Source organism: Typha angustifolia, chromosome 10 (assembly GCF_048772165.1).
Source record: "Typha angustifolia cultivar Huaian chromosome 10, ASM4877216v1, whole genome shotgun sequence".
In the NCBI taxonomy this organism is placed as follows: domain Eukaryota; kingdom Viridiplantae; phylum Streptophyta; class Magnoliopsida; order Poales; family Typhaceae; genus Typha; species Typha angustifolia.
In genome coordinates, this window is record NC_133248.1 from 3,049,976 (window position 1) to 3,075,204 (window position 25,229).

General features: G+C 34.6%; 1 protein-coding gene across 1 annotated transcript; it reads left to right on the forward strand.

The window, feature by feature from the left end:
• The first annotated feature begins 4,480 nt into the window (after positions 1 to 4,480).
• On the forward strand, positions 4,481 to 19,939 carry LOC140768285 (zinc finger CCCH domain-containing protein ZFN-like). The gene is made up of 7 exons (XM_073108517.1): positions 4,481 to 4,700; positions 4,781 to 4,938; positions 9,750 to 9,812; positions 15,896 to 16,015; positions 16,133 to 16,429; positions 18,346 to 18,672; positions 19,460 to 19,939. Exons 1-7 carry the CDS (start codon positions 4,664 to 4,666, stop codon positions 19,742 to 19,744), a joined length of 1,287 nt encoding a protein of 428 aa, XP_072964618.1. The 5' UTR covers positions 4,481 to 4,663; the 3' UTR covers positions 19,745 to 19,939.
• Positions 19,940 to 25,229: the final 5,290 nt, after the last annotated feature.

Below are 25,229 nucleotides of genomic sequence, written 5' to 3' on the forward strand. Positions count from 1 at the left end.
TTATAAGTTTCTTTATCAACTTATTTGAACAATGATATAGGTATTCTTCATTATTATTATTTTTACGATAGACTTATATCCTTGTGTAATGTGGTTTATAGATTACTTGCTAAATTTTTTGCCAATTGTATCTAGCCTCTTTTGCAGCAGTTTATATCTCCTAAGCAATTGACCTTTGTGGCAGACAAATCTATTAGAGATAATATTCTTCTTACAGAAGAGATTACTCAACCTTTTATGTTGATTAAATTGGATATAGAAAATGGTTATGACAACGTTGATTGGTGTGCTATTCCTGTTATCTTCGAGTGCATGCATTTTCCAATTTTATGGATTGCTTAGATTTATAAATTCATCTCTACTATCACCTATTCCTTCTTGATAAATAGTTTTATTTCTAGTAATTATGGTATTAGACAAGGGAATTCTATATTTATCCTTAACTCTTTAATTTTAGTTTCGTAAATCTTATCTGATCTTTTTAACGAGAAAATGTGGTAAAGGTTGTTAGATGGTTTTAATATTCATAATGACTATAAAATATGTCATCTTAATATATACGAACAGTACTCTTATCATCACTAAAGTTGTTATAACTAATTTTAAGTATATTAATGAAGTCTTTGAGACTCTTGTAGTAACATCACTAATTAGAAAGTCAATAAGATGAAGTCTACCTTATATATGCCTTTGTGTAGTACTCCTTGCTTGCGAGGGATTTAAAAAATGCCTTGAATATCCTTATGTAAATTTTTATTTAAATATTTGAGTTGACTCTCCCTTAAGAGATAGATAATTAAGTACTAGAATGATATCTTGGAGAAAGTTGAAGCAAGACATAATTAATGGTGTAAGGGTATTTTTTCTTTTGCGGCGCATAAATTCTACTGTTAATGCTATTCATATTTTAAAATACTTAATATTATTGTGCCCCTTACTATCTTGATGGTATGGCTAAAAGAACTAGATTATTTTCTTGGGAGAAAATAAGAATGTAAAAGTCCTCTACCCGGTAGAGTGGAGCAGGATTAATTTGCTCAAAAAGTGAGGATGTCTCACTATTAGAAATTTTAGGATTGCTCTGAGAGTGTTCATGGTTCCCAAGATCTTTTAATTTCTAAACGATGGAAACCCTTTGTAAGTGAATGTGATGCAGCTAAATATAGTAGTTTTGAAATATAGGGCAAACACGTTAGGAAAAAAATATCTTATTTTTTTTATAAAAACTTGTAACACTTTAGGATTCAACTGGGGAGAGCTTTATGTGATATGTTGGTGATGATTGTACTAAACTTATTAATTATGATCTTTGATTTTTTTTAATATGCTAATTGCTTGGAAGCCGACTCAAATTTATATGGATGTTAAGATTAAGTTTAAAGGTGACTAGATTAATTCAGATGAGTAATTGGGACGCTAATAACATTTATCTTTGGTTTGAGTATATTTTGAATAAACAAATCTTAAACTTCCAGTTGCAGATGCTTAGGTTTGGCTCTTTAATCTCTCTTTGTTATGACAGCTTATATCTTTTTTTTTTGAAGATGAGCCAGCATTATAACAATACTAGTATATTGGGGTATTTTTTATTATGGCGTTTGGTAAATTTGTTATAATAAGTCTCCCGTGGCGCTTTCTATGTCAATATTTAATAGAGTTGCTACAAGTTATCTATATGGGCAGTTTTTATTCTAGCATTTGATATAACTCCCTACAAAATATTAACCTATAGTAGCGTATTCATAGAAAACATAGCAAAAATTAATACTATGTTATACTCACCCTCCATATTTTACTAATTGCATCCCAAGTCTAAGCTAAAAGTATGTATAATATAATATTTAGAGGGTGAAATAGTATACTAACTACCTAGGATTATTACCATCGTTTCATCTTCTTTAATCCAAATATTAAAGACTAATGTCAATAAGGCATCTTCATCTTCCCTAATGGAAAAAGTCTCTCTTGTGACTTATCAAGGTCGGTCAACACTCTGATGGAACTCATATAATTCTGACTATATATATATAAGTCTCTCTATTCGATATACTTTTGATCTAAATATAAAAATGTGCAATTTATTTTGGCCATTTTATGTTGTCACCATGGACACCACTTTCGTTCTCATTTTTAATGGCAGCAACTCTAGTTCAAATACTATTTCACCATGTTTAAGCCCTCAATGTGTGTTATTGCATATCACTTGGTTCTCTATCAATTTTTTATTTTCAATGTGGGCTCTAATGATTTCATTAGGGTGGTAAAACTTATTGCATTAAGATTAGTTAATAACATTATAGTCATTTAAATTAAGTTATTTTTGAATTTATATTGTTCTATAAAATAAATATATTTGATATCAACATTCAAAATTTGTTTAGAATTCAGAATTTGTGATATATATTGTTGATGATATTGATATTTAATATGTGAATGACACAAACATAACTATGACGTAAAAGCTACAGAGAATTTGACTTTCTAGTAAAGTAATATAATTTTTTTTTTCTTCTAAGCCTTGTAATGTTAGACTAGATTGAGCAAGTGATGTAGATTAATTAGTACCCTGGCAGGATGCTTAGCAACATTTTATCTCGCAGGGCGATGGGCCCTTTTCTTTCATGCTTTTTTTTATACTTATTTTAAGGGATTTATGTTGTTTATTTATTATATCGTACTTTGAGTATGTACTCTTATAAAGGTTCTCACTCTTTTAACTCTATTTGAATAAATTTGTTGAAGCTTGAAGGACCTTTTTTTTTTCTTTCGTTTAATTTTTGGGTCTCTTCATTCTTAGTGGCATATTATTGAGCTCATAAACTTCCACGTGATGCATATAGAGAGGGGTAGAATCTTATAGGAGTCACGTGGTATAATCGGATTGTTTACAAATGAGAAATCTACAAAGCACATTTTTTTGATTATGAGGTTGCTAAACAATTTTCATATCTCTTTATGGTAATGTTGGGATTGCATTTTTCTCTTAATGGTAATTACGGAGGTTGATAGTTAGAATAATTAGAGGAACATGTTTATCTTGGCTGTCATTACTATATTGTTTGATAATTATAAAAGAATTAGAATAATAATTTTTTTTTCAGAAGGATATCTTGCTAATACATCATTTGTGGCACAATATGCTTATGATGACTACGAATACTTTCAAGGCTCTCTTAAACACATTCTTATTCTAAAATATTTTGTTTCTAATATTTATTGGTTTCTCATCCTGATTGGATTAAAGTTGACCAAGATAGTTTTTAGAGCCATTTAATCATGCAAAGAGGGTGATCTTTAGAGATACTAATGCTTGTGTGTTTTATTTGCAGGTTGGTTCCTTCGAACTTTAGTGATGCAATCTCTATTGAAGCATGAGCGCTTAGAAAGGCAAGGAAGCTTAGACTGTGTAATGTTGCTATAGAATTTGACTCTCAACTTTTAACTTATTAGTTAAGCAAAAAATTCAGCCCATGGAAACACCAAGAAATTAGTAGATCAAAAGAATTTGATGCCAACATTTACCAATTTCATATTCATACATATCTATCATGAAACAAATTAAATAACTCATTGACTTGCTACTTTTAATAGATAAAAAAAAATACTTTTTTATGCAGTGAACGAGAGCAATCTAAGTTTCAAGCCATTTTGTCAAGATACGCGCATGGCTTGTGTTATCCCCTGCTATCTAAAACTGTATTTTGAGCCCATGCTTTTCGTTAATATAATTTTTTAAAAAAACAACTTTTATTTGTTACTCCACGAATAACCCCATAATTATTATCTAATAAATCACACAATCTTCACATATGCATATTGACCGACTATGCTATTATTATTTTTTGTATAACTCCTCAAATATTATTGGATTTTTTGTGTGTATACCCTTCAAAAATCACTTATTTATTTGTATGCCCCTCTAGAGTTGATATTCATACATACATATATATATATATACCCCTTAAAACATATGTAATTATTTTCAAATTAAATCTCAATAATTTAAGATAAGAAAAGATAAAAATATCCTTGAGTAAGAAAATTTATGAAAATTAAAATAAGGATAGTTTCATTTTTTATAATGTCTAAATTATTCAAATTTTGGCGATTTGTTAACTCTAGGGGTACCCATGTAAAGAGCAAGGGTTTTTATGTGTATACATGTAAAACCCATGTATTTTGAAGGTTTTACGTGTAAATATAAAATTTAGAGGAGTATATAAGTAAATATGGGATTTTTTAAGGGTATGTATGCAAAAAAACTAATATTTAACATTTATCGCGTCATATTCCGCTCCCGCTGGTGGGAAAGAAAAATAGGCAGAAAAAAAAGCCCTCAAACGACTGGCTGTCGGAGTGAATGGCTGTGGTCGTTTTTATTCCTCTCCTCACGCTTTCTTTAGAGAGAGAGAGAGAGAGAGAGAGAGAGAGAGAGAGAGAGAGAGAGAGAGAGAGAGAGAGAGAGAGAGAGAGAGAGAGAAAACAACCACACCCCCCTCCCCCGCCCCTTCCACTTCTCTCCCCTTCATCCCTCTCTCTCTCCCCTTCCCTTCCCTTTTCCATTCCTCTCTCGCTTCCGGGTTCCTCTTTCTCTTATCCGATCGAAGCCTCGCCGCTCTCGATGACGCCTCCGACCGCCTCGGGATTCCCTTGATGACCGCCGATGGACTACGACGCCGCTGCCGGCGACTTCGGTGACGGTCAGGATTAGAGTTAGGGTTTCATGGATTTGTGCAATTGGGTTCTGAGCTAATCTTCTGCTATCGTGATGGTATTGCAGAGATAATGTGGCAGATGGGCATGAGAGGAGGCGAGATTATGGATTCTGGAGCGTATCCCGAGCGGCCGGGGGAGCCAGACTGTGCTTATTATGTCAGGACTGGCCTTTGTAGATTTGGGATGACTTGCAGATTCAACCACCCTCCCGATAGGAAGCTGGTATATTTCAAAATTTTTTTTTCGAATAATATTTTGACTTTTTTTATTTCGCAATATTAAGAATGTGTTCAACTTTTTTTTTTTTTTTTTCAATTTTGTACTACCATGTGTTTTTGGTTTTCTTTCTGTTTTTATGATTACCTTTTATAGAGCTTCTCTGTTACAATGTATACCAATTCATCCCGTCTTTTAACCATGAGATTTGGCTCCTTTGCATTGGCTGTAGCTATATGCAGGCTCCTCAAGAACATGCATGAATTTGGAAATTGATTTAAATTGGCCAAAATAACGCTGTATAACCTTGGACTTGGGAGAAAAAAATAAGTTTGGGTCTGACCCAAAATAATACTTATAAGTGCTCCTTTTGCAGTTACTATATGGTTAGCTTTGAGATAAAAATTGTTGAGTGTCCGACACATTAAGTTCCCCGCTAGCTAAGAGCTAACTAAGATCACAAACTGGGATGGATATAAGTGTACATGAAGAACATAGATTTGAATGGATATGTCATTTTATAGTTGAAAAATCTAAGATTACCAAAATGGATGAGCTTTAATGTGAAACATGTTGGTACTACAGGACAAATACACATGCCTGCCTATCATAGTTTTGGCATTGGTTTCCATTAACAATTGCCCCCTCTTCTGGTTCCATGTTAATGCTCAATAAGATATGTCTAGTCCACTTGTCTCCTGTCAATACTCGTTACCAATTTGTACAGACCTGTTTTATTCTCTTGTGTTCCTTATATTTTTATTTTCTTCTTTGGTTGAAAGAAGAACAACATGGGTTCCTGTTTAGACTTTTATTTTTGATGCCTCCTTCTATGTATTGTTTATATCATTAATATTTCATTAGATTATTCAGAATGTGCCATTTGATTTCACTCCATATATGATAGGAACTATATGCTCCTATATTTCTATTTCAGTTTATTTGCAGCAGAGGATAGATAGGTGTAACTGAAGTTTGGAATCTTGTGAGTTGTGATCACATCTTACTTCCCTGTAACATTTTGGGCTTATTGACTACTTTATCTTATGTTGCTTGCATTTTTCTTAATAATTTCTTTGCAGATAAAATTTTCCTTTTGATTTTTTTTAAAAAAAGTCTAGCTTAACATATGGCATTTTTTGGAAGTGCAGTGATTGTAATTGTCAATGGGTTGATCCAATCCATAGAGTCCTGATCTGGAAAAGCTACTCCTTTTGCATTCTTTTGGCAAAAATTGGGCTCAATTGAAATTTATAATCTTTATGCTTGAGCTAAGATGTATGATGTTTAGGTTGTGACTAGTGTAGCAATGTTTATGCCTCGATTTGATTTGTTCAATTTACTAGAACTTTGAAGTTTGAACCATGATAGGCATGATTCGAAAGCTTGTTGACCCTCATTTAACTCAGGATTACCGTCAACAAGTAGAATTGACGATTTTACCTTTTCGAGGAGTTCCAAATGCTTTATTTATAGAGATTATAAAAACCATTGAGGAGGCTTTAGTCATGAAATACACAGATAGAGGAAACATAAACCTGTGGGTGGTAGAGGAAGCATAAAACCAATGTTTCAAAATTCTGTATCGGGTTCGGCCGTTAGACAAAATGATACGTATCGGCTGTAATGGTTATATCGGCTATCCGTATGGGATTAGACTATTTTTAATTACATTAAATTTTAAATATTATTTAAAAATACAAGCAAACTTAAAAAAATTTAGGAAAAATAATAGAAAAATAAAAATAAAAATTAGTCATATATTAAGGTAAAAACTAAAGAAAAATCCACTAAAAAACTATGATGAATTTTGACCTTAATTTAACAAATTTTTATATTAGTAAATTGTTTTTGCAAAACAATAGTGAAGAGAGAGATTTCTTTCTCTATTGTTGTTTTATAGTAAGAAAAGAGAAGTTAAAGAACGGGTGAGAAAGAAAAGAGAAATGAGAATAAAAAAAATACTCACCCGAGTTAATTAGAATGCGGAGTAGCCGGAGGGACTCATTGGATCAGCCATTGGATGAGCTTGATGAAGTATGAGGGGTGGGAGGAGAGTGTGTGATAGATAGAGGATAAAAACTGAAAACTCGAAGAAGATAGGTGAGGATATCAATTATATGTTTGATATATTTTAGATTTGAACTGAATCTTAAATTTTTTTTAGTTTTGGCTGATAGTCGAATTTCGGCCGATATGGCTGAGACGGATGGGTCGATATGACTGAGACAGTCGAAACTGATCGATCCCAGACCGAGACCAGTTACTAGAATGATTTTGGGTCTGGATCAGGATCGGTAATTGTTGATCTCGATTCGGATCAGCCAATTTTGGGATCCATGCATAAAACAGTGAGTGGTAGATGAAGATAAATCAGTGAGTCCTAGATTTTGAATAAAAAAGCTGAGGTTGTGCTAAATCAGCCAGGAGATAAAAGAGTTGATGATATTAGCACATTTGCAAGAAACAACTTATCTTGATGTAATAGCAAATCCTGAAAATTTTATCAGTCAAGATTTTAGATCCATATGTTGTTTATCTAGAAAAGCAGTGAACATACTATACTTGGTAAATTAAGAAAATTGAAGGTTAAAGAAAGATTTTGCCAAATGTGAGATCATAAGAAGCTGTTGCATTGTCCGACATCATCAATTACTACCAGTTTTGTGACATGTTTGAGGATGAGCTTTGCGCAACATATTCATTTAGATGCATCTGAGCAGTCCGGTCAATGAATGATGTCATGGAAGCAGTTTGAAGATGTGAAATCTTATGATAGTAGTTTGGATTTTTGATATAGGTGTTTTTGAATAAGATCTGTTATCTTGATCAAAATTTTCAGGTAATCTTCAAATATAATGGAAGTCTTCGAATTGTTATTTGTACCCGAGACAATAATAATGCCATATCATTCTAGGAAAGTCAAAGCTTGAGAAGTAGTGGAGTTTTGATAATAGAAGACTAAGTTTATATCCGATTAAGTTAAAAGAGCTCTGAAGTCATAAATGATAGGCGGAGAGACAATGATGAACCTCCGCCTCTATCTCTTCTCATTGTTGCAACCTCCGCCGTCTCGCATTCATATTTTTTGTGTCAATGTTAAGGACCGGACCAATATGGGATGGGTTAGTTATTTAGATTGAAGGAAGATCTTGATGGTGGTGGAAAGGAAGGAGAAGATGATATGTGGATGGAAATATTGGCGAATAGAGATGGGAATAGGATAAAAGGAAAGAAGATGTTGCTTCTAGAAGAAGTAGGGCCACGACAGAGGAGGAGAAAGGTCTAACCAATGAAGGTTAGGGGACAATGAGAAGTTAGGGCAAGAAGGAAGAAGAGAAAGAGAGATAGGAGAAGAAAATATGATTTCATAACATTACTCAACTAGGGTGTACTCCACAATACCTAGAGGCTATCCTTTGGACTCAAACAATAGAAATAAAACCCTAAAAACAAAGTATTTTTGTCGCAGTGCGTTCGAACGCGCCTGAGGCCGTTCGAACGTGGATTTTCCGTTCTCTATAATTGCGAACATATGCAGGTGTTCGAACGGGCTCGAGGCTGTTCGAATACACAATTTCCATTCTCTATATTTGTGAATGCGTGTAGGCGTTCACACAGTATGTTCGAACGCCCCCCGACAAAAACTTTATTTTCTTCCAAAACAAATTTATTTTGTTTTGATACAACCTGATCTAGCCCCAGTTGTATTAGTCAAACTACTGAAGCTGGACTCTGTCTCAACTGGCACCCATCTCCCTTCGAAACCTTAAAATGGAGAAGAGAAGGGATATCATGGGGTGGAAAAAGAAGATGATCTTAGCAGATTGGTAGGTTTATCTTAGCAGATCCACTTTTTAGCAGATCTTGACTTATTTCTGAAAGTGGATCTGAGAAATAAGCTTGGATTCACTTTATTTCCACCTAGGGCTGCATAAGTCACCTATTGCCCCTAAATATTGATTTGGGGAGGGGTGAATCACTTGGTCCTACCCAAATTTGCAAACACCTGATGCAAACTATTATCTCTATTCACAATCGCACCCAAAATTTGCATACACCTAATGCAAATTATTATCTCTGTTCACAGCCTGTTCTCTTCCTATAACCCACTTTTCTGGCCCTTCATCATCTATTTATGACAAACACCTTATATGGGCCATTTTGGTCCATGAAAAACCAAGGATTGTTGTGCCATCAGGGAGATTTTTGCAGAGATTTCATACAGTTTGTTGCAGAGATTTCAGAGTTTGTTGCTTGGTCCTACCCATAATTTTGAGATTTATATAAGGTTTGTCACTTGATGTTTTGATCCCACCCTTAGTGTTGCTGCTGCTTCCATTGAAGGCCATGTGGAGAAGAAGCGTAGAAGGATTTGCAAGAAGGCAAAGAGGTGGGATAGAGAAGTTGAATAACAAAAATTAAGGAGGCTGGCCTTTTTAAGGTCAGCAGGAGAAGTGGAGAGATTTGAGGGTTGGGGATGAATGAGACAAGACCCTTTTCTAGGCCAGTTTGAGGAAGGAGATGAAATGGAAGGCAAAATCATCCAACAAGTAATTATTCATCTTCGTGAGGGTAAATTTGTCTATGGCAAGAACATAGGATAATTTTCTTTTAAGTTAACTGACAGTAGGCTAGCAGATAGGATTGGTTACAGGTTTCCAAAAGTTTAGGGGGACATTTGTAGTTTTGTATGGGGTGGGCAAATTGATACTGAATCAAAGTTCAGAAGAGCAAAATGTTTGTTTTGACCTAGAAACTTAAGCTTGTTTGTTTTATTTAAATTTGTTATCCTGATTGCTCCTGTTGAATGTCAGGCAATTGCTGCTGCAAGAATGAAGGGAGTATATCCAGAAAGAGTAGGACAACCTGAATGCCAGGTAATCTCTTCCTGTCTAAGAAGATTTTCATGTAACTCTCAATAGAACTCGATTAGTATATGTGATTCTGTTGCTTTAATTTTTTTCATCTCGTTCTCTTTTTGCTATATCCATGGACTAGCCACATGTATGTATACACGCCCACACATAAATAATTCTAGATTTTTAAAATGTTCTGAAGTGAAGGTTTAACTGCTTTGTTGTATGTTATAGTTGCTTTTGGTTCAGAAACCAGTATATATTTCTACTAATTAATGATTATGGGTTCTGGATTAGTTTTAGAGGCTGATTTGGAAAGGATCCTGACAGTTTTTCAATGATATAGCATGTGGGAAAGAGCTTCCAATCAAGCTGTTATCTCAAATCCTTGATAATTACTTAGATTGAGGATCTTACACCTAGTGACTTTTTAGTGTAAGCAGAAGCAGAAGTGTCAGTTTTTTTATAAATTATACCCTCTTGTGTAATTACATAGATTGGCTTTCGGCTCTAGTTTTACCTGAAATGGAAGCAGCCAGTGAACGTGCAGGCCTTTATCTCTGAGTATCAGTTTTTATAAATTATACCCTCTGGGGACAGCCTGTCTCTTTATCTCTATAACCTTGCAAAGCTACCATTTCACTACTCACTACCTCTGATGCTCTCATTTTGATCATTGACCCCTATTTGATTTCACTCTCTTTTGTCTCTTTCCACATAGCAGCTAAGAGGGGGTAAGTTGGAGGCATGTAGATACTTTGGCAGTAGTCAGTGGATTGTCTCAGAGGCAGCCATGGTTATGTCTGTATGTGGGACTGATGTTAGTTAGTTACGTAGGAATGGTTGCTTTTTGTATTTTTCATTATTCATTCTTATTCAAAACATTTTCAAAATTCCACCTTAATTTACATTTAGGGTCTAGATCCTATGACCAGGAAAAGTCTTGCTAAAAACTATCTGTTCGCATAAGGTGTTACGCTCCTAAGTGAATTCATCAAATGATTCTTCAGCATCTTTTGCATAGAAAGTGACATGTATGTATGGACCTCTACCATACATAAAACGATTCTCATGTTAGTTTTTTTTTTTCTAAATCGACTATCCATCTCTTTCTCTCTCTGTCTGTCTGTCTCTCTATTTTCTAATCTTTGACATCTTTGAGGTATTGTTTAGGGAATTGCTTTAACTAGATTACAAAAATCATCATATCGTGAAGATCTATAGTATATGTTAAGATCTATTCTCTATAACATAATGTACCCCAAGAAAGCACAATTTTATAATTCAAGCAACTACAGACCCATGCTTAACCTAGACTCTTGAAGAAGTAATTCTACTATAAATAGACATGCATTACCTGGCAGGTATGTATTTCTTTACTCTTCTTCTGATAAGAGGAGAAGATAATGGAGTGACTTTAAAACTTTCAGTATACTTAGTTGAGAGATGGAGTGACTTTAAAACTTTCGACATATGCTTTTAGTCTTCTACATAGTCATCTCTGTAATTTAGTGAACATATGCAAGTATTCAATATATTGATGACAATCTTACTGCTTCAAGGATTCATAAAGCATGGACGTTGATTAAGCATTTATTCCTCTTGATTTGTCACCTGCAGTACTTGATTTATCTAAGGTTATATACTGGAAGAACTTGGCTGTAAATAAAAGTAGCTAGTTATCCAAAATATCAAAGACTTCTGAAAAGCAAGAGGGAACTCTTTAAGGTAGATGGTTAGTTTGCTGACAATCTTTTGAAGGACCCTATCCATGCTGAAGTGAAATAATTATCAGTTTGGATATTCAGCTTCTGTGTAAGAAAATAAATACCTATTTTTCTTTCCAGATCATACTTAATTCTTCTGAGGAAGCTAGAAACTAACAGTTAACATGGTATGCATTAACAAAGTGTCCTGAATGCTAAATTGCAGGAATTATATTTACTGCACGCAGTATTATATTTTAAGTTGCATTTCAAATAGTGAATTGAGTGAAGGCTGTAACTTGTTTATGTTTCTTGGCTCATGCTTCCGTTCTAATAGAACCGCAAGTTCTTTCATTGCTGTTATACTTTGCATTTAGGAGTTGTGTTCTTTCTTTTATGTAGCAAGTATCTTGAGGTCCCTTGTCTCCCTTTAGAGATTACAAAATCTTCCCCATTTTTATTTTCTGTCGGTGAGGTTATGCAATATTTTACTAATATTGGTCATTGACGGTGCAACTTAGAGTAGGCTCTATGGTGGCACTTAGCAGATTCATATAGTTGATAATCAACATCATGCCAACTCTTTGAAGATTGATGAGAATATACAAATTAATGGCTAAGCAATTCTAGGCAACAAATAAGTTAAATGTGAAACCTCAAAGGCCACTAAGGTGACCTATCTCGGATTTTGCAGATTGGTGTTCTTTTTATACCAAGGAGCAGTGTCACTTCTTGATTTCTGAATTATGACCGACCATGCACTCCAATAGGCTTGGGATACATTAAGCGTTAATAATAACTATCCAACTTCACAATATAAAGTTTCAAAATTTCTTTAATAACTCCAATTCAAAAACTCCCAAAGGCATAAAGATATCCAAATTATACAATCAATGTCTTCCAACTAAAGATAAGGCAACAAATAGTTTTTCAAATTAAAACTAAAACCACTACTGTAACTGAAGATAGATGGCCAAAATCTTAAATTGAGGTAAAGTCCTGGTGCACCACGCTTATTTGCCACACTAATTAGCATTTGAAATATTAAGAGAGATTAATGAGCTAATAATTTTATCTCAATGGATGTATCCACCCAAAAGCTAGTAAAACCAAAACTCAATATTAATAACAATAACCGGTATGCTCATAATGTGAATAATAAAGCACAAGTAACAATAACGCGATTAACAAGCTAATAACATGCTCAATTTCATTACTCAGAACTTCTTAATCTAAAAATTGCTAAATGTCTTATTTTAGGACTATGCTTATGGATCCACGTCAATTAGAAGTCATCTTAAGATGATACTCGTGTTTTTCCTTGTAGTTAATCCAATTAGGGTCACTAGAAGGTGTGATAATCTTTTTCACTAGCTATTAAGAGAGATTATGGTCACTTCGGAGAAATTCCTGATTTAACTTTGGATTATTTTCTAATTTCGTCAAAGTCACCTAAATAGACCATAGATTGATCAGAAATAGGTATGTCCTATGAATTTTAAGATAGACTTGAGTCACTATAGGGAGATGTACGAAGAATATCTAGTATGTGTCTGTTCTCACAGTTCTACCTACTCATAACAAGTGTTTCACTAATTATTCATGATCAATATATTTGCTATTTGTACGAAGAATAGTAATGTATGAAGATTAACATTTCATGAACTATAATATCACACCAAAAGTAATATAGCATGGACATACTAACAATGCATGGAGTATGATATTGCATGAAAGTAATACAATGAAATCATATTATGAAATACAAGAATATAAATACATGAATGAATTAACTCATTTAAGGTCCTCGTGGGATAGCTCAAGTACTTTACTTTAACAATAACCAAAATTTCTAAAGTTTGAAACACATTTATTTCTTACTTGGGTTGATTGAAGCCCAAGGACCTAGGTGGATTGCTTCTAACCTGCAACCCTCCAATCCAAAGAAATAGGCGAGGCCCAAGGCCTAACCCCCACCTAACTAACTCAAAGTGTGTTGTGGCTAGCCCACACAATCATTGATTTGGGTTGACTCTTCTTTGACCCAACCAAATCCAAACCAATAACCCAAACCCACTTATAAAGGCACTACGCCTACCTAGCTGACCCGAGTTTGTTATCTTCCTTGAAGAGGCCAACGATGAGGGGAGTATGGTTGTAGGCGATCACCTTTGTTGGCGATCCAACTGATGACACCAACCCACTCATTATGGCCAAGGCAATCAACACAAAATGGAAGGTCAGTCGACGACAATTAGGCACCACATCATGGCCGTCGGTAATGGAGATCGCCCTTTTAAAGATTTGGGCGACAGGCTACAATAACTACATTCCTTGCTAGGGAAGCATGTCGGTCAAGGATGTAGTCAAACATCGATGACGACAGTTAGATGCAAGTCAAGGAGCCGGTGGAGTGAGGCTACACGGTATAGCCTTCCTCGACCACTAACGAGACCTACTGAGAGCACCCACAGTACGAGGATGATGCGACAAAGCTTCTTGGACTGTCCAACGGTGACCCGAAGTTGCTGATTGACTGAATTTCATTGATGAAGCCGTAAAAAAAACATGGCTATACTTTTAGATAATCAATTAACTTGAAATTAATTGTAGGATTTAAAGAGGACTCACTAGCAGATCTCGGGGTGCTCTTGGTTTGCTATGGTGAACTATATCGATAGTGACTTCTTCGACGAGGAAGGGAAGAAGAATGAGATGCAGATGAAAGCAGGGTGGTGGTGGCATAAGGAGTAGTGGTGTAAACGAGCTGAGCTTGAGCAAGCTGGGCCGAGCTAGGCTCGGCTTGAGAGATGGAAAACCTCAGCTCGGCTCGAGCTCGAGCTCGATTCTAGCTATAAAAGCACAACTTAGCTTAGCTCGTCTCCAGCTTGATGATTGCTCGAGCTTTGCTCGTCTCCATAGCTCGTAAGCAAACCACACCACAAGATGCAACTCGGCCTACAAGGCCATCGCCCAGCCTAAAGTTGAGCTTCACTTAATCCTCCTACCCTCATTCGTTCGCTCGGCCTCACTCTTCTGTCTAGAGATGGAACAATCCAACGACTGAATCAAGCTCAACATCGATGGCAAGCTCTTCGAGGCCACCGCCACTAGACCCTCGCTGAGGCGAACTCCTTCCCACTACTTGCAGCGCAAAATCCTTTGAAGAAGTTTCTCGCCTTGACTAGCTTCCAATTACATAACGATAGTGAGAAATTCACCCCAGCTTCGCACGCCCCTCGCCACCTCCCCCGACACCAGCAGAAGTGACTTAATTGCACCGTTGGTGATGCTCGGAGGTTTGAGCCAAATGTCGGTGTTTAGGACCTCGACGATGCGGACTTGACGGCCTAGATCAGGACAGAAGTTGGGGAGAGATTGATGGGAGCTTGGAGATGCCTTGTCGCAAGAGGCAAGGATGGGGAAATCTTGCTGAGGAAGCGGCTATGGGGGTGAGAATGGCGACGGATGTCCCGTCAGCGAGGGCTTGGTGAAGGAGGGTTTCGGTGGTGATTGGTGAAGATGGGAATGATGGTGAACAGTGATTTTCGGTGGTGAAGAGGGTTTGGTCAATGGGATTGGGAACTTTGGGAGAGATGAAGGTTGGCTTGAGTTTTTTTTTTACTTATACATATCATACTAACCGTTGATCTAACGGTTCTAAACACACACACACACTCATACATATTTGTTTTAATAAATGCATTCAATCATATTATTTGTTTAATAATATTTATATTTAACTATTACTTTATCTTTAATAAAATAGGTCATTTATAAAAATAATCTAAAAATAAAATATTATAATATAGGTTTTAATATATATATTTAAACCAAAAATCAAAGATTGATATACCGAAGACCCAAAAACATATATCCTAAATTTTTTATTAAAATCATGTTAAATGCGTGTTAGTGGCGCGCAGGAGCGTGCTGAGGGCGTATTGTGCCGATGGTGGCACGAGACGACTATCGTTGATCCAAACTGATTGATTGTTCTATGTTGCCATATTGAGAGTTTATTATTAACTATAATTTTTTTTATTAATTGATTACACATAATACAATGTAAAATGGAAGTATAATTAGAGGGGTTAAATACGTGGCAGAGGAGATTAACTGATAATTGTACATTAATGTTCTCATACCTAGGTAAACCGAAAATGTGAGTTGTTATGAACCAACACAACTATGCTCAAAATTAAATGAAGTAATGAACCAGCTGGAGTTTCACTCATTCGAGATTAAACTTGCACCTAGGACTTGATAGTTTTGAATTGTTTGTACTTTGTACTGCACATTGGTGTGATTAGAGTCTTCCATATCACATGAATATTCTAACTCAGGTTATATATTGGTCCAACTGAGACTGACTTTCCTTCTTTGTACTATTTGTAGTATTATCTGAAGACCGGCACATGCAAATTTGGACCTACATGCAAATTTCATCACCCTAGAGAAAAGGCTGGAATTGAAGGGAGGGTCCAATTAAATATTCTAGGATACCCCCTTCGCGCGGTTTGTGATTGTTGATATATCCTCTGTTTCTCTGCTTTTAGAATTCCAGCTGTCACTTTTTATTTCTTAGGTGAGTTTTCCACTACATTTAATCAACTTTCTAATTATTTTTTGTAGAACGAAAAGGAGTGTGCATATTATTTAAGAACAGGGCAATGTAAATTTGGGAACACTTGTAAATTCCACCATCCACAACCTTCTAATGCCGTGGTTTCATTACGTGGTTCTACTATCTATCCTCCTGTACAGTCATCTACAAGTCCTGCTCAACAGTCCTATCCTGGGGGCTTGACGAACTGGCCATTGTCCAGGGCTTCTTTTATTGCAAGCCCCAGATGGCAAAATCCCTCAAGTTATGCTCAATTGATTCTACCACAAGGGTTGGTTCAAGTACCTAGCTGGAATACATATACTGTAAGTGCAACTACTCATGCTTCTATTAAGTTGAAGATTATCTGTGATTCAGTTAAATGAATAATTGTCTCTGTTCTCATTCTCTCTCATAGTATATTTCTAAAACAGGGGTGGTTTTTTTTTTTAATCCCTTAACTTCCCTATCTGTGTTATTACTTTATGATACTGTGTTTACTTAAGCTGACCTTCTCTATTTCCCCAGAAATGGAAGTGTGCCTATTGTACCACTTGCAAGTATTATTTTCTCTTTTTTCTTTGGTGATTTGGAAGTAATGTTATTCACAAAACTTGGTGTGTGTGTGTGTGTGTGCCTCCTATAGGAGCAGATCTTGATAGTAAGATTTGTAATCATGAACATCTTTTTGGTTAATGCAATCACAACAATATGCTGGAAGTTTTATTTCCATCTATTTTATTTAATGTACTTGTGAGAGAAGGTTCTTTCTAAGGTTTCCAATATCGGAATCGAGATTGGTATCGGCCGTCTAGAAAAATGATATGTATCGGCCGTATTGGCCGCTTGTATCGGATCAGACTTTTTTTAAATTACGTAAAAATTTAAATATTATTAAAAAATTCAAAAAAATCTTAAAATTTAGAAAAAATGAGAGGAAAATAAGTAAATAAAAATTACTCACATATGAAGCCTAAAAACTTTAAAAAATATATTAATTTACTTAAAATTTAAAATTTTGATGAATATCGAGCTCCTCTCTCCCCTCTCTCTTCTCAAAATTCAGAACTTACTCAAAAATTACTCATATAGACAAGGTTTCCATTTTTTCTTTACTTCTTCCCCCTACTCTCTCTCTCTCTCAGGCTCTCAGTAATTGGCACTGTTGCTTCACTGCAGCAGCAACAGTAAAGGTCATCGGATCTAGGGTTTAAGAGGAATTAAAAACTGAAAAAAATAATAAAAACTCATCTGAGGTCGTCGGATCTTTGTCTGAGAATATCATCGGAGGTTGAGGTCAGCGGAGATCTACTCGGTCGCCGGTGGAAGAAGTGAGAAAGAAGAGAAAAAGAGAAAAAGAAAAAGAGAAAAAAGAGAAAGAGAGGCAGGTGGAGGGGTGGGGTCCGGGTTTGATCCCACCCGTTCCCAGCTTCCTGCCATTTTCAAGCGAGATCAGCCGTATTGGCCGATCCCATTCGGGCGATACTGTCCGAAATGGATCGGGTATCGGGTCGATACCATAGTTGAGACCAGCCAGTCAGCTAATTTTGGCCAGGATTGGGATCGGCCGAAACTGGGAACTATGGTTCATTCGGTGCTTTTCTTTTGATTCAGCATTATTATTATTTTTGTTTTTGATTATATAAAGTGGGAAAATTATAAATGACTCGTTAATAATTTAAAGGTGGCAATTGAAACAAAGATATGCAGGAAAGGATGGCAAGACATCACCTTCATATTCAGATTCTATGCATGTAGCGATGCTATCTCCCAGTTGCTGAAATCAATGTCACCTTATTTATTTTTAAAGACATTTGAACTTGTGAAATAATTACCTACCTCATGCAGAGACTTACTTTTGCATCTTTACCAAAATAGCCTGGCAGGTAGTCTTCAATTTTCAGGAAAAAGAAGAAAATGAGATAGTATCTAATTTCTAATTTATGAACAGAAGTGTGCAGAAGTATCTAACAATTAGGAGGCATCCAAAAGGTAAATGACATTTTATAAGAGATAAGTAGGGGGCTTCCAATAGAATGCAGTATTTATGTTATTGTGCCACGTTATTATCTCAATGCTATTTTCACCTTCTACATTTTGCAGGTCGATCATTTTCTTGTCATATCACTTTTTCATTCTTCTTTCTGCCTTTTCAAAATCTATGATCTGTTAGATCTCCTATTTATTTACTTACGATTTATTGCATGTTTAGCATAATACTTATTATTTGTATTACCTCAAGGGGCAATTTGGTTCTGTTTCATCTTCTGAGAACCGGCAACAAACAGCAGGGGCTGTTCAACTATATGGAACTTCTCACCAGAGTGAAGCCAGTGCAGGAGTTCAAGGGACAATATCTTCCTATGGTTCCAGTTCAGTTTCTATGGCTCAGTATGCATTGCAGAGAGAGAATATCTTTCCTGAGAGACCTGATCAACCAGAATGTCAGTTTTATATGAAAACTGGAGATTGCAAGTTCGGCGCAGTCTGCAAGTTTCATCATCCCAAGGAGAGACTGGTTCCTGCTCCAAACTGCATACTGAGTCCATTAGGACTACCACTACGCCCAGTACGTTGTGTCAACCTTCGTTTCCATCTAGCACTTCATTTTATCACTCGTCATTTCTTTTTTATTTTATCTTTTTATGGATCACTTTGGGGAGATGCTTTTAGAGTTAGTTTGTATAGTTCAAAATCCTGACTTACCTTTACAAAATACTAGAAGTAGTATGCCCTTCACTAAAGTGAGCAAAATAAAGTTGGCAATTATTTAAAGATCAGAAGGAAGAAAAAGTGAACATGTTCTTGTTGGATGCAAAAAAGGTTTTAGAAATGTTAAGAATAAACAAATAAGTTTAGCAAGTGAGCAACTTTTTATGTGCTTGTCAAATGTCATCAACTAACTAATTTCATATCTTGTAAAGCAATTAGCAACTGCAGATTCTGGATTAGTTTATAGCTCTATATTATTTGATCATTACTAGAGTCTGCTCTTAATAGGAATTATTGGCATATAATGATTTTCAAATATGTTCCAAATTTTTTTGGACTAGGGTACATGCTTATGTTATGAATCATACATCTAAGTTTATTTTGTCTTCTATGTTTCTCTATTGCTTTTATTCTGTAAATGCAGGTGATATTTGACTCTTTATAGTTTGTGCATCATTATTTCTTTTTCTTCTTTTTTTTGTAATAATCTGTATGATAGAATTATCTTAATCTTCAATTTTGTTATCCTCTTGTACAGTCTTTGTAGAAATTCTACTAGATAGTCCAACTACTTTGTGGAACTCCATTGGTATATTAGTGCTCATTTCTTTTTTTTCTTATCCTTTTGGTTGGTTTTATTGCAGGGGGAAGTGTTGTGCAAATTCTATTCTCGTTATGGTATCTGCAAATTTGGCCCAAATTGCAAATTTGACCATCCAATGGCAACACCTATGGGAATCTATGCATACAGTGTTTTGACACCCACATCACCTGGTGTACCAGTAGTTCGGCGTCTGCTGGAATCTTCATCTGGACCTCCTTCATTAACACTATCAGAATCTCGGCAAGTGGCTTCTGATGATGAAAATATTGTGGCCGATGGATCACATGCCACATCGAGTATTGGGCAATTTTCTTCTTTCTCCTAACTCCATGACACCAATCTATGTAAATTGAGTTCTGTGCTGGAGATGTACAGTTCTTCATGAAGATTTGGAACTGTTCATCTGAATCATGGTTTCATTTGACAGCAGTCGTGTTCTTAGAACTGCATTTCCACGTGTTTTCATTTTTGGGATGAGAAAGATCCAAAATAAAAAGAACAAAAAAGTTGTTTGTTACAAGCTCAAAATCTTTATTTCTCGGCAAAATATTTTGGGGTCTTTTGAAAACGAAATACTAGTTGCTAACCATGGTTCCAATTTCCAGAGCCTAAATTCGTGCAGACAATGCTCTGATGTTCTCACTTGATTTCTTAAATTCTCACTGCTATACTCTTTTTCCAATACTTACATTTTGGATGACGAAGTAATTTTTCCTTATATTAATGCAGTTATCTCTGATTCCATGTAAAATTGGATAAATACTGCTGTAAGTAATTTCTGCTTCTTGATGCTCGAGTTCACAAGCTTCTGATGCTGATAGAGACTGGCTTATTGCAGCAGGTTTGAAATGTTGATAGAAGAAGAACCAGCTGCAAATAATCAGTGTATGCATCATATGTTTCTTACAAACTACAATGGCAGGTACCACAAGAAGAATATAACTCCAGTTGCTTGAGGATTATAGTTTATTTTCGCTTGTGGTTTGCCTCGATGAGATCGGTGGATTGGCTAAACTTGCATGTCAATTGGAAACTTAGTTTAGACTGAAGCAACTCTACGAGTAATTGCAAACTTATCTCCAGTTCTTTCAAGTAGCTCTTCAAGTTTTAAATGTGCAAGTTTGCTTTAAAGATCTGAGGGCTTGGTTTCAAATTTGAAGTGATTCGTGTGGTGAAATCAGCAGATGTTCTGTAGATGAAAATGTTCTCTTCAGAATGGTCAGGAGTAAAAGGTACAAATTTAGTACCTCAGTGGTTGAGACATTTTGTCCCCACTGAGGGGTTTCGACTATTATTTATAATTAAATCGGGACACTATAAAATTGCCAATCTCTCTCTCAACTTAAAAAAGCATGGTAATGCTCTTCTATGTTGCATGTTTACAAAAGATAAAGGCAAAATATACCTATATGTTAAACTCCTGTCATTAATCTATATTTCCCTTTATCGATCACACCGGATAAGAATTATATAATATATAATTCCATATAAATCTGATAGCTTTGAACAGGTTTCACTTTAATATAATTAAATTAGATTATAAATAAGTTGACTCGTATAATCTAATCATTAAATGAATCGTATTTATGTTTACTACTTGAACGAACTTAACCAACTTATGACTCGATCTACCAACCTGTTTACGACATGATTACTTTTTATATTATGATAACCTAAATTATAATTTGAATAATTTATTTATAATATGAAAAAACTTTTTTATAATAAGAAAGAAATCTAAATTTCTTTATAATCTGAATAGCTATTTTTATATAAATATAATGTGAATAACTTGTATGATGCATATTATGGTAGGTAAATTTGCACAAGAAACACACAGTAAGTTTTTGTTTTTGTTACTCTGGCTCGATTTTTGTTTTCTTGATGCATTTTTCCTCCTTTCTTTCAAATTTGCCCTGCTCATTAAATTAAATGTTGATTGGATAATTTAAGAATAGAGAGAAATATTTGTTTTTTTTTTTTGGGGTGGTGCTGCTTCTTTATCTCTTAGTCCTTTTTTTAATTAAAGTTTCTTTAATCACTCTTTAATTAATAAAATAAAAGACTAATTGAATATATTTGTGAGATAATTAGAATTAATGAAATAACCAAAAGATTTATAATCAATGTTAAAAAAAAAATTGCTTAATTCAAATTATTTGGTTTCCTCTAAAAAGAATTTAATTTGTGTTGCGAATAACTTACGGTATCTAATTATGGATACTGCAAAATTAGCAAGGTTTTAGTATTATAAATGTCTCTAAAAGTTTCAAATAAGATATTATCTATCTCACTCTCATTGTCTTTTTTTTTCTAATCGTATTCATAATTAATTTATAAATTTTGTAAAAAGATTGAGATATTGGCCAAATAGTGGCCAAATGTCAGATAAACCCTAGTCTGATAGCCCTTCAATGGCTCAATAAGTGCTAGATTAATTCGTTGGTGTGAAGGGAGAGAAGTTGTTGTAGAAGAGGGGAATTAGGAGTTAAGAAGCCAACCAAAGACTTGGGCAGTAGATGGAAGGAGCTGGGAAAGGGTGCCAATGGCTAGAGCAAGTAAAGAATGAGATAAAGACACAATGTCGTTTTCAATTGTCAGATTAACTCCAATTAGGGTTTCCTTCATATATTTATAGAGGCTCACCCTAGTGGTCTATCAACTAAGTTAGAAAACCCTAACAAACCAATAATTTTCGCTGCGATGCGTTCGAACGCACCCGATCACGTTCGAATACGGAATTACAGTTCTCTGTCATTGCGAACGTGTGCAGGCGTTCAAACGATCGCATTCGAACGGCTCGATTCTATTCGAACGTATAAGTTGCGTTCTCTATTTTTCTGGATGCTTGCAGGCATTCGTATAAACCCGTTCGAACGCCCCTCGGCAAAAATTCTTTTATTTTTTCAAACAAAAATCAACTAGATAAATATGCTCATCCCAATGAACCTAATATTGTGAGTAGAGCCAATATAGACCGAGTCATATCAAAATGTTGATTATAATATTTGATTCTTCTAACTTTTTTAATTGGAAAAAAAAAACTCATGTACACTTAAAAAATTGTGTTAGATAAATGAAAGTACTTATGTACACATAATGAAATGTCTCCGAAAATTTAAATATAGTAGCATCTCTCTTACTTCTCCTCATCCACCTTTTTATGATTACAGAATTCATAGTTAACTTACTTACTCTGCTCTTTTTCTACTTATTATTTTTTATCTCACTCCACTACCTTATTTTCCTTATACAAGAGGCTTGTATGGAATTGGTTCGAGTGACAACGTAAATAACAATAATTCTGTTAGCTCTTTCAATTGGAAACCAATATAAAAGAAGGTTGGTGCTAGGAGTAGTTAAAACAAAAAAAATTGAAAGAGCTAAAAGAATCAGTTGTTATAATCCATCTTTGGTGCTATGAGTAGGTTAAAGAAAGGGACAAATATTTATTTTATTATATGATTTCATATTAGGTACATAGAAAATTTAAGAATTTTGCAGTTATGTTACAAATTTTATAGTTATATTTACTAATATTCTTTGTTTTTTTATTACTAAAAATAATTTTATATAAGCTTCTCATACAAGAAAAATAAGGTGATAAAAAGTGAGATATATAAGTTAAAGAAGTGTAGAGTGAAATTTTTTGTAATTTAACTAAAAAATTTGTAAATAAACTATAGGATAAGGAAAACTAAGAGAAATACTACTTTAAAAAAAAACCATGAAGACATTTCATAATTACCAATGCCTTTCTAATTCTATATAAGCCTCTACAAGCTTGTCTTATATAGTATAATTCACAATTGTCATATAAAGTGTTTACAATTTACAAGCTAAAAGAAGTGTGTATATCCATAGGTAGGTTACTGATGGTAAATGAAACATTGAAGTTGCTTATGTCAATGAATGTAAATGAGCTGCAACATTTTTTTTGTATATTTATTTAGCTTAGTAGTTAATTTACTTCCATCTTATCATCTATTTGAAAAAAGATATGTAATTATAGACATGTGGTGTAAGTATCTTTGGAATTGTTCTAGCCAAATTACAAGCATAGAATAAAGATCTTATGCATCAAATATGTGAAAATAATATTCTCTATCTAAATATATGCACTTTCTATATTAACTGGTAGCATTACTCTCATGTCCAGGTTTGCAACAAAACTTGGTATCTTCTACAAACTATATATTCTTCTATATCTTATTTATCCACCACCTTATTTCTATTGTATGAGGGGTTATATATAATTATATTCAGTGAAAAAAGAAGATGAAAACAAAGAAGATTAGTAAATATAACTATAAAATTGATAAATTAACTATGAAATTCGTAAATTAACTACAAAATTCTGACTGTAATTCATAGTTTTTTTTTACAAAATTCCTAATTAATTTATAAAATTTATAAATTAACTATAAAATACAGTCAGAAAAAGAAGGAGAATAAGAATGGTGAGAAATATACTACGACATTCAAACTTTTAAAGATATTTATAATACTAATATTATGCTCATTTGCAATATCTATAACTAGATACTCTAGCTTATTTGCAACATAGATTAAGTTTTTTTTAGAGGAAACAAACAATTTAAATTAAGCAATTCTCTTTTTGAAAGATTAATTATAGATTTTTGAGTTATTTAACTAATCTTAATTATCTCAAAATTTCTAGCAATTCGGATCCGGAAAGCCTTGCACGCTTAAAGTGTGACGAAGTTCTTGCTTTGTTTAACTTCCAAAACTGGAATGGGAAAAGTTCTCTTCTCGACCACCTGTTTGTCTTTTTATTTTTGATGGTGAGAATTGATATCGGTGCTACGATCCTTTTGCTTAGTATCTTCAAGTCTCCCACTATGTCATCTTTTGAGAGAGAATTCTTTTTTACGACTTCTTACCACTATTTCCGTTTAGTCTCTTACTTTATTAATTAAAGAACGATTAGAGAGACTTGTGTAAGTAAGAAAGAGGAGAATTAAGAGATAGAAGAAAGAACAACAGCAAAAGAAGAACAAGAAAAAGAAGAGGAAAAAGAAGAAGTAATAGCAGAAAAGAAGAAAACGAAGAGGAAAAAAAAGTAACAGCAAAAAAGAAGCAGCAACAGCAGCGATAGAAAAGAAGAAGAAGAAAAAAAGAATACGTGTCACTTCCTTCTATATTAGAGTGCCCCATCGGTATTTAATGAGGCTTTAAATGAGAGAATAACAAACTTGAAAAAAGAATTAGGAAATACCTCATTTGCAAAGGAAACAAAAAATAGGCTTAAGTGATAAAATAAAAAACTAACTATGTTTTGTGCAAATTTCCTATATAATAAAGTGGCTACATTCAACTACCGTTAAGATTCAATTTGTCTCTATTCAACACTACTTTAGACAGGCTAATCGGGCTGTCGACTGGTTAGCCAACTTAGACGGAGAACAAGATTTTTCGACTTTTGGGGTTAACTGTATCCTGAGTTCTTTAAATAGAATTTATATTGGGATATTGAGGGTGTAATACCTAAAGTTGTTTTGCACCTGCCCCCTCTATCAGAAAATAATATTACCTTTCTAAACAAAAAAAAAGAAAAAAAGAAAAAGAAAGAAAAACCCTAAAAAACACCCACTCAGTCCTTAGGTATACTCTTTCTCCGACACCTCCTCCAACTCACCTCTTCCATCTGAATCCTACCTCTGCCTTCGATCCCTCGGTCCCTCCCTCCTCCTCTCTGCTCCCCCTCCCCCTCCCTCCCCCGAAACCCACAACCTTTTCCCATATAAACCCTCTCTATGTGAAGGCTTTCCCTTCATAAAAGGAGAGTC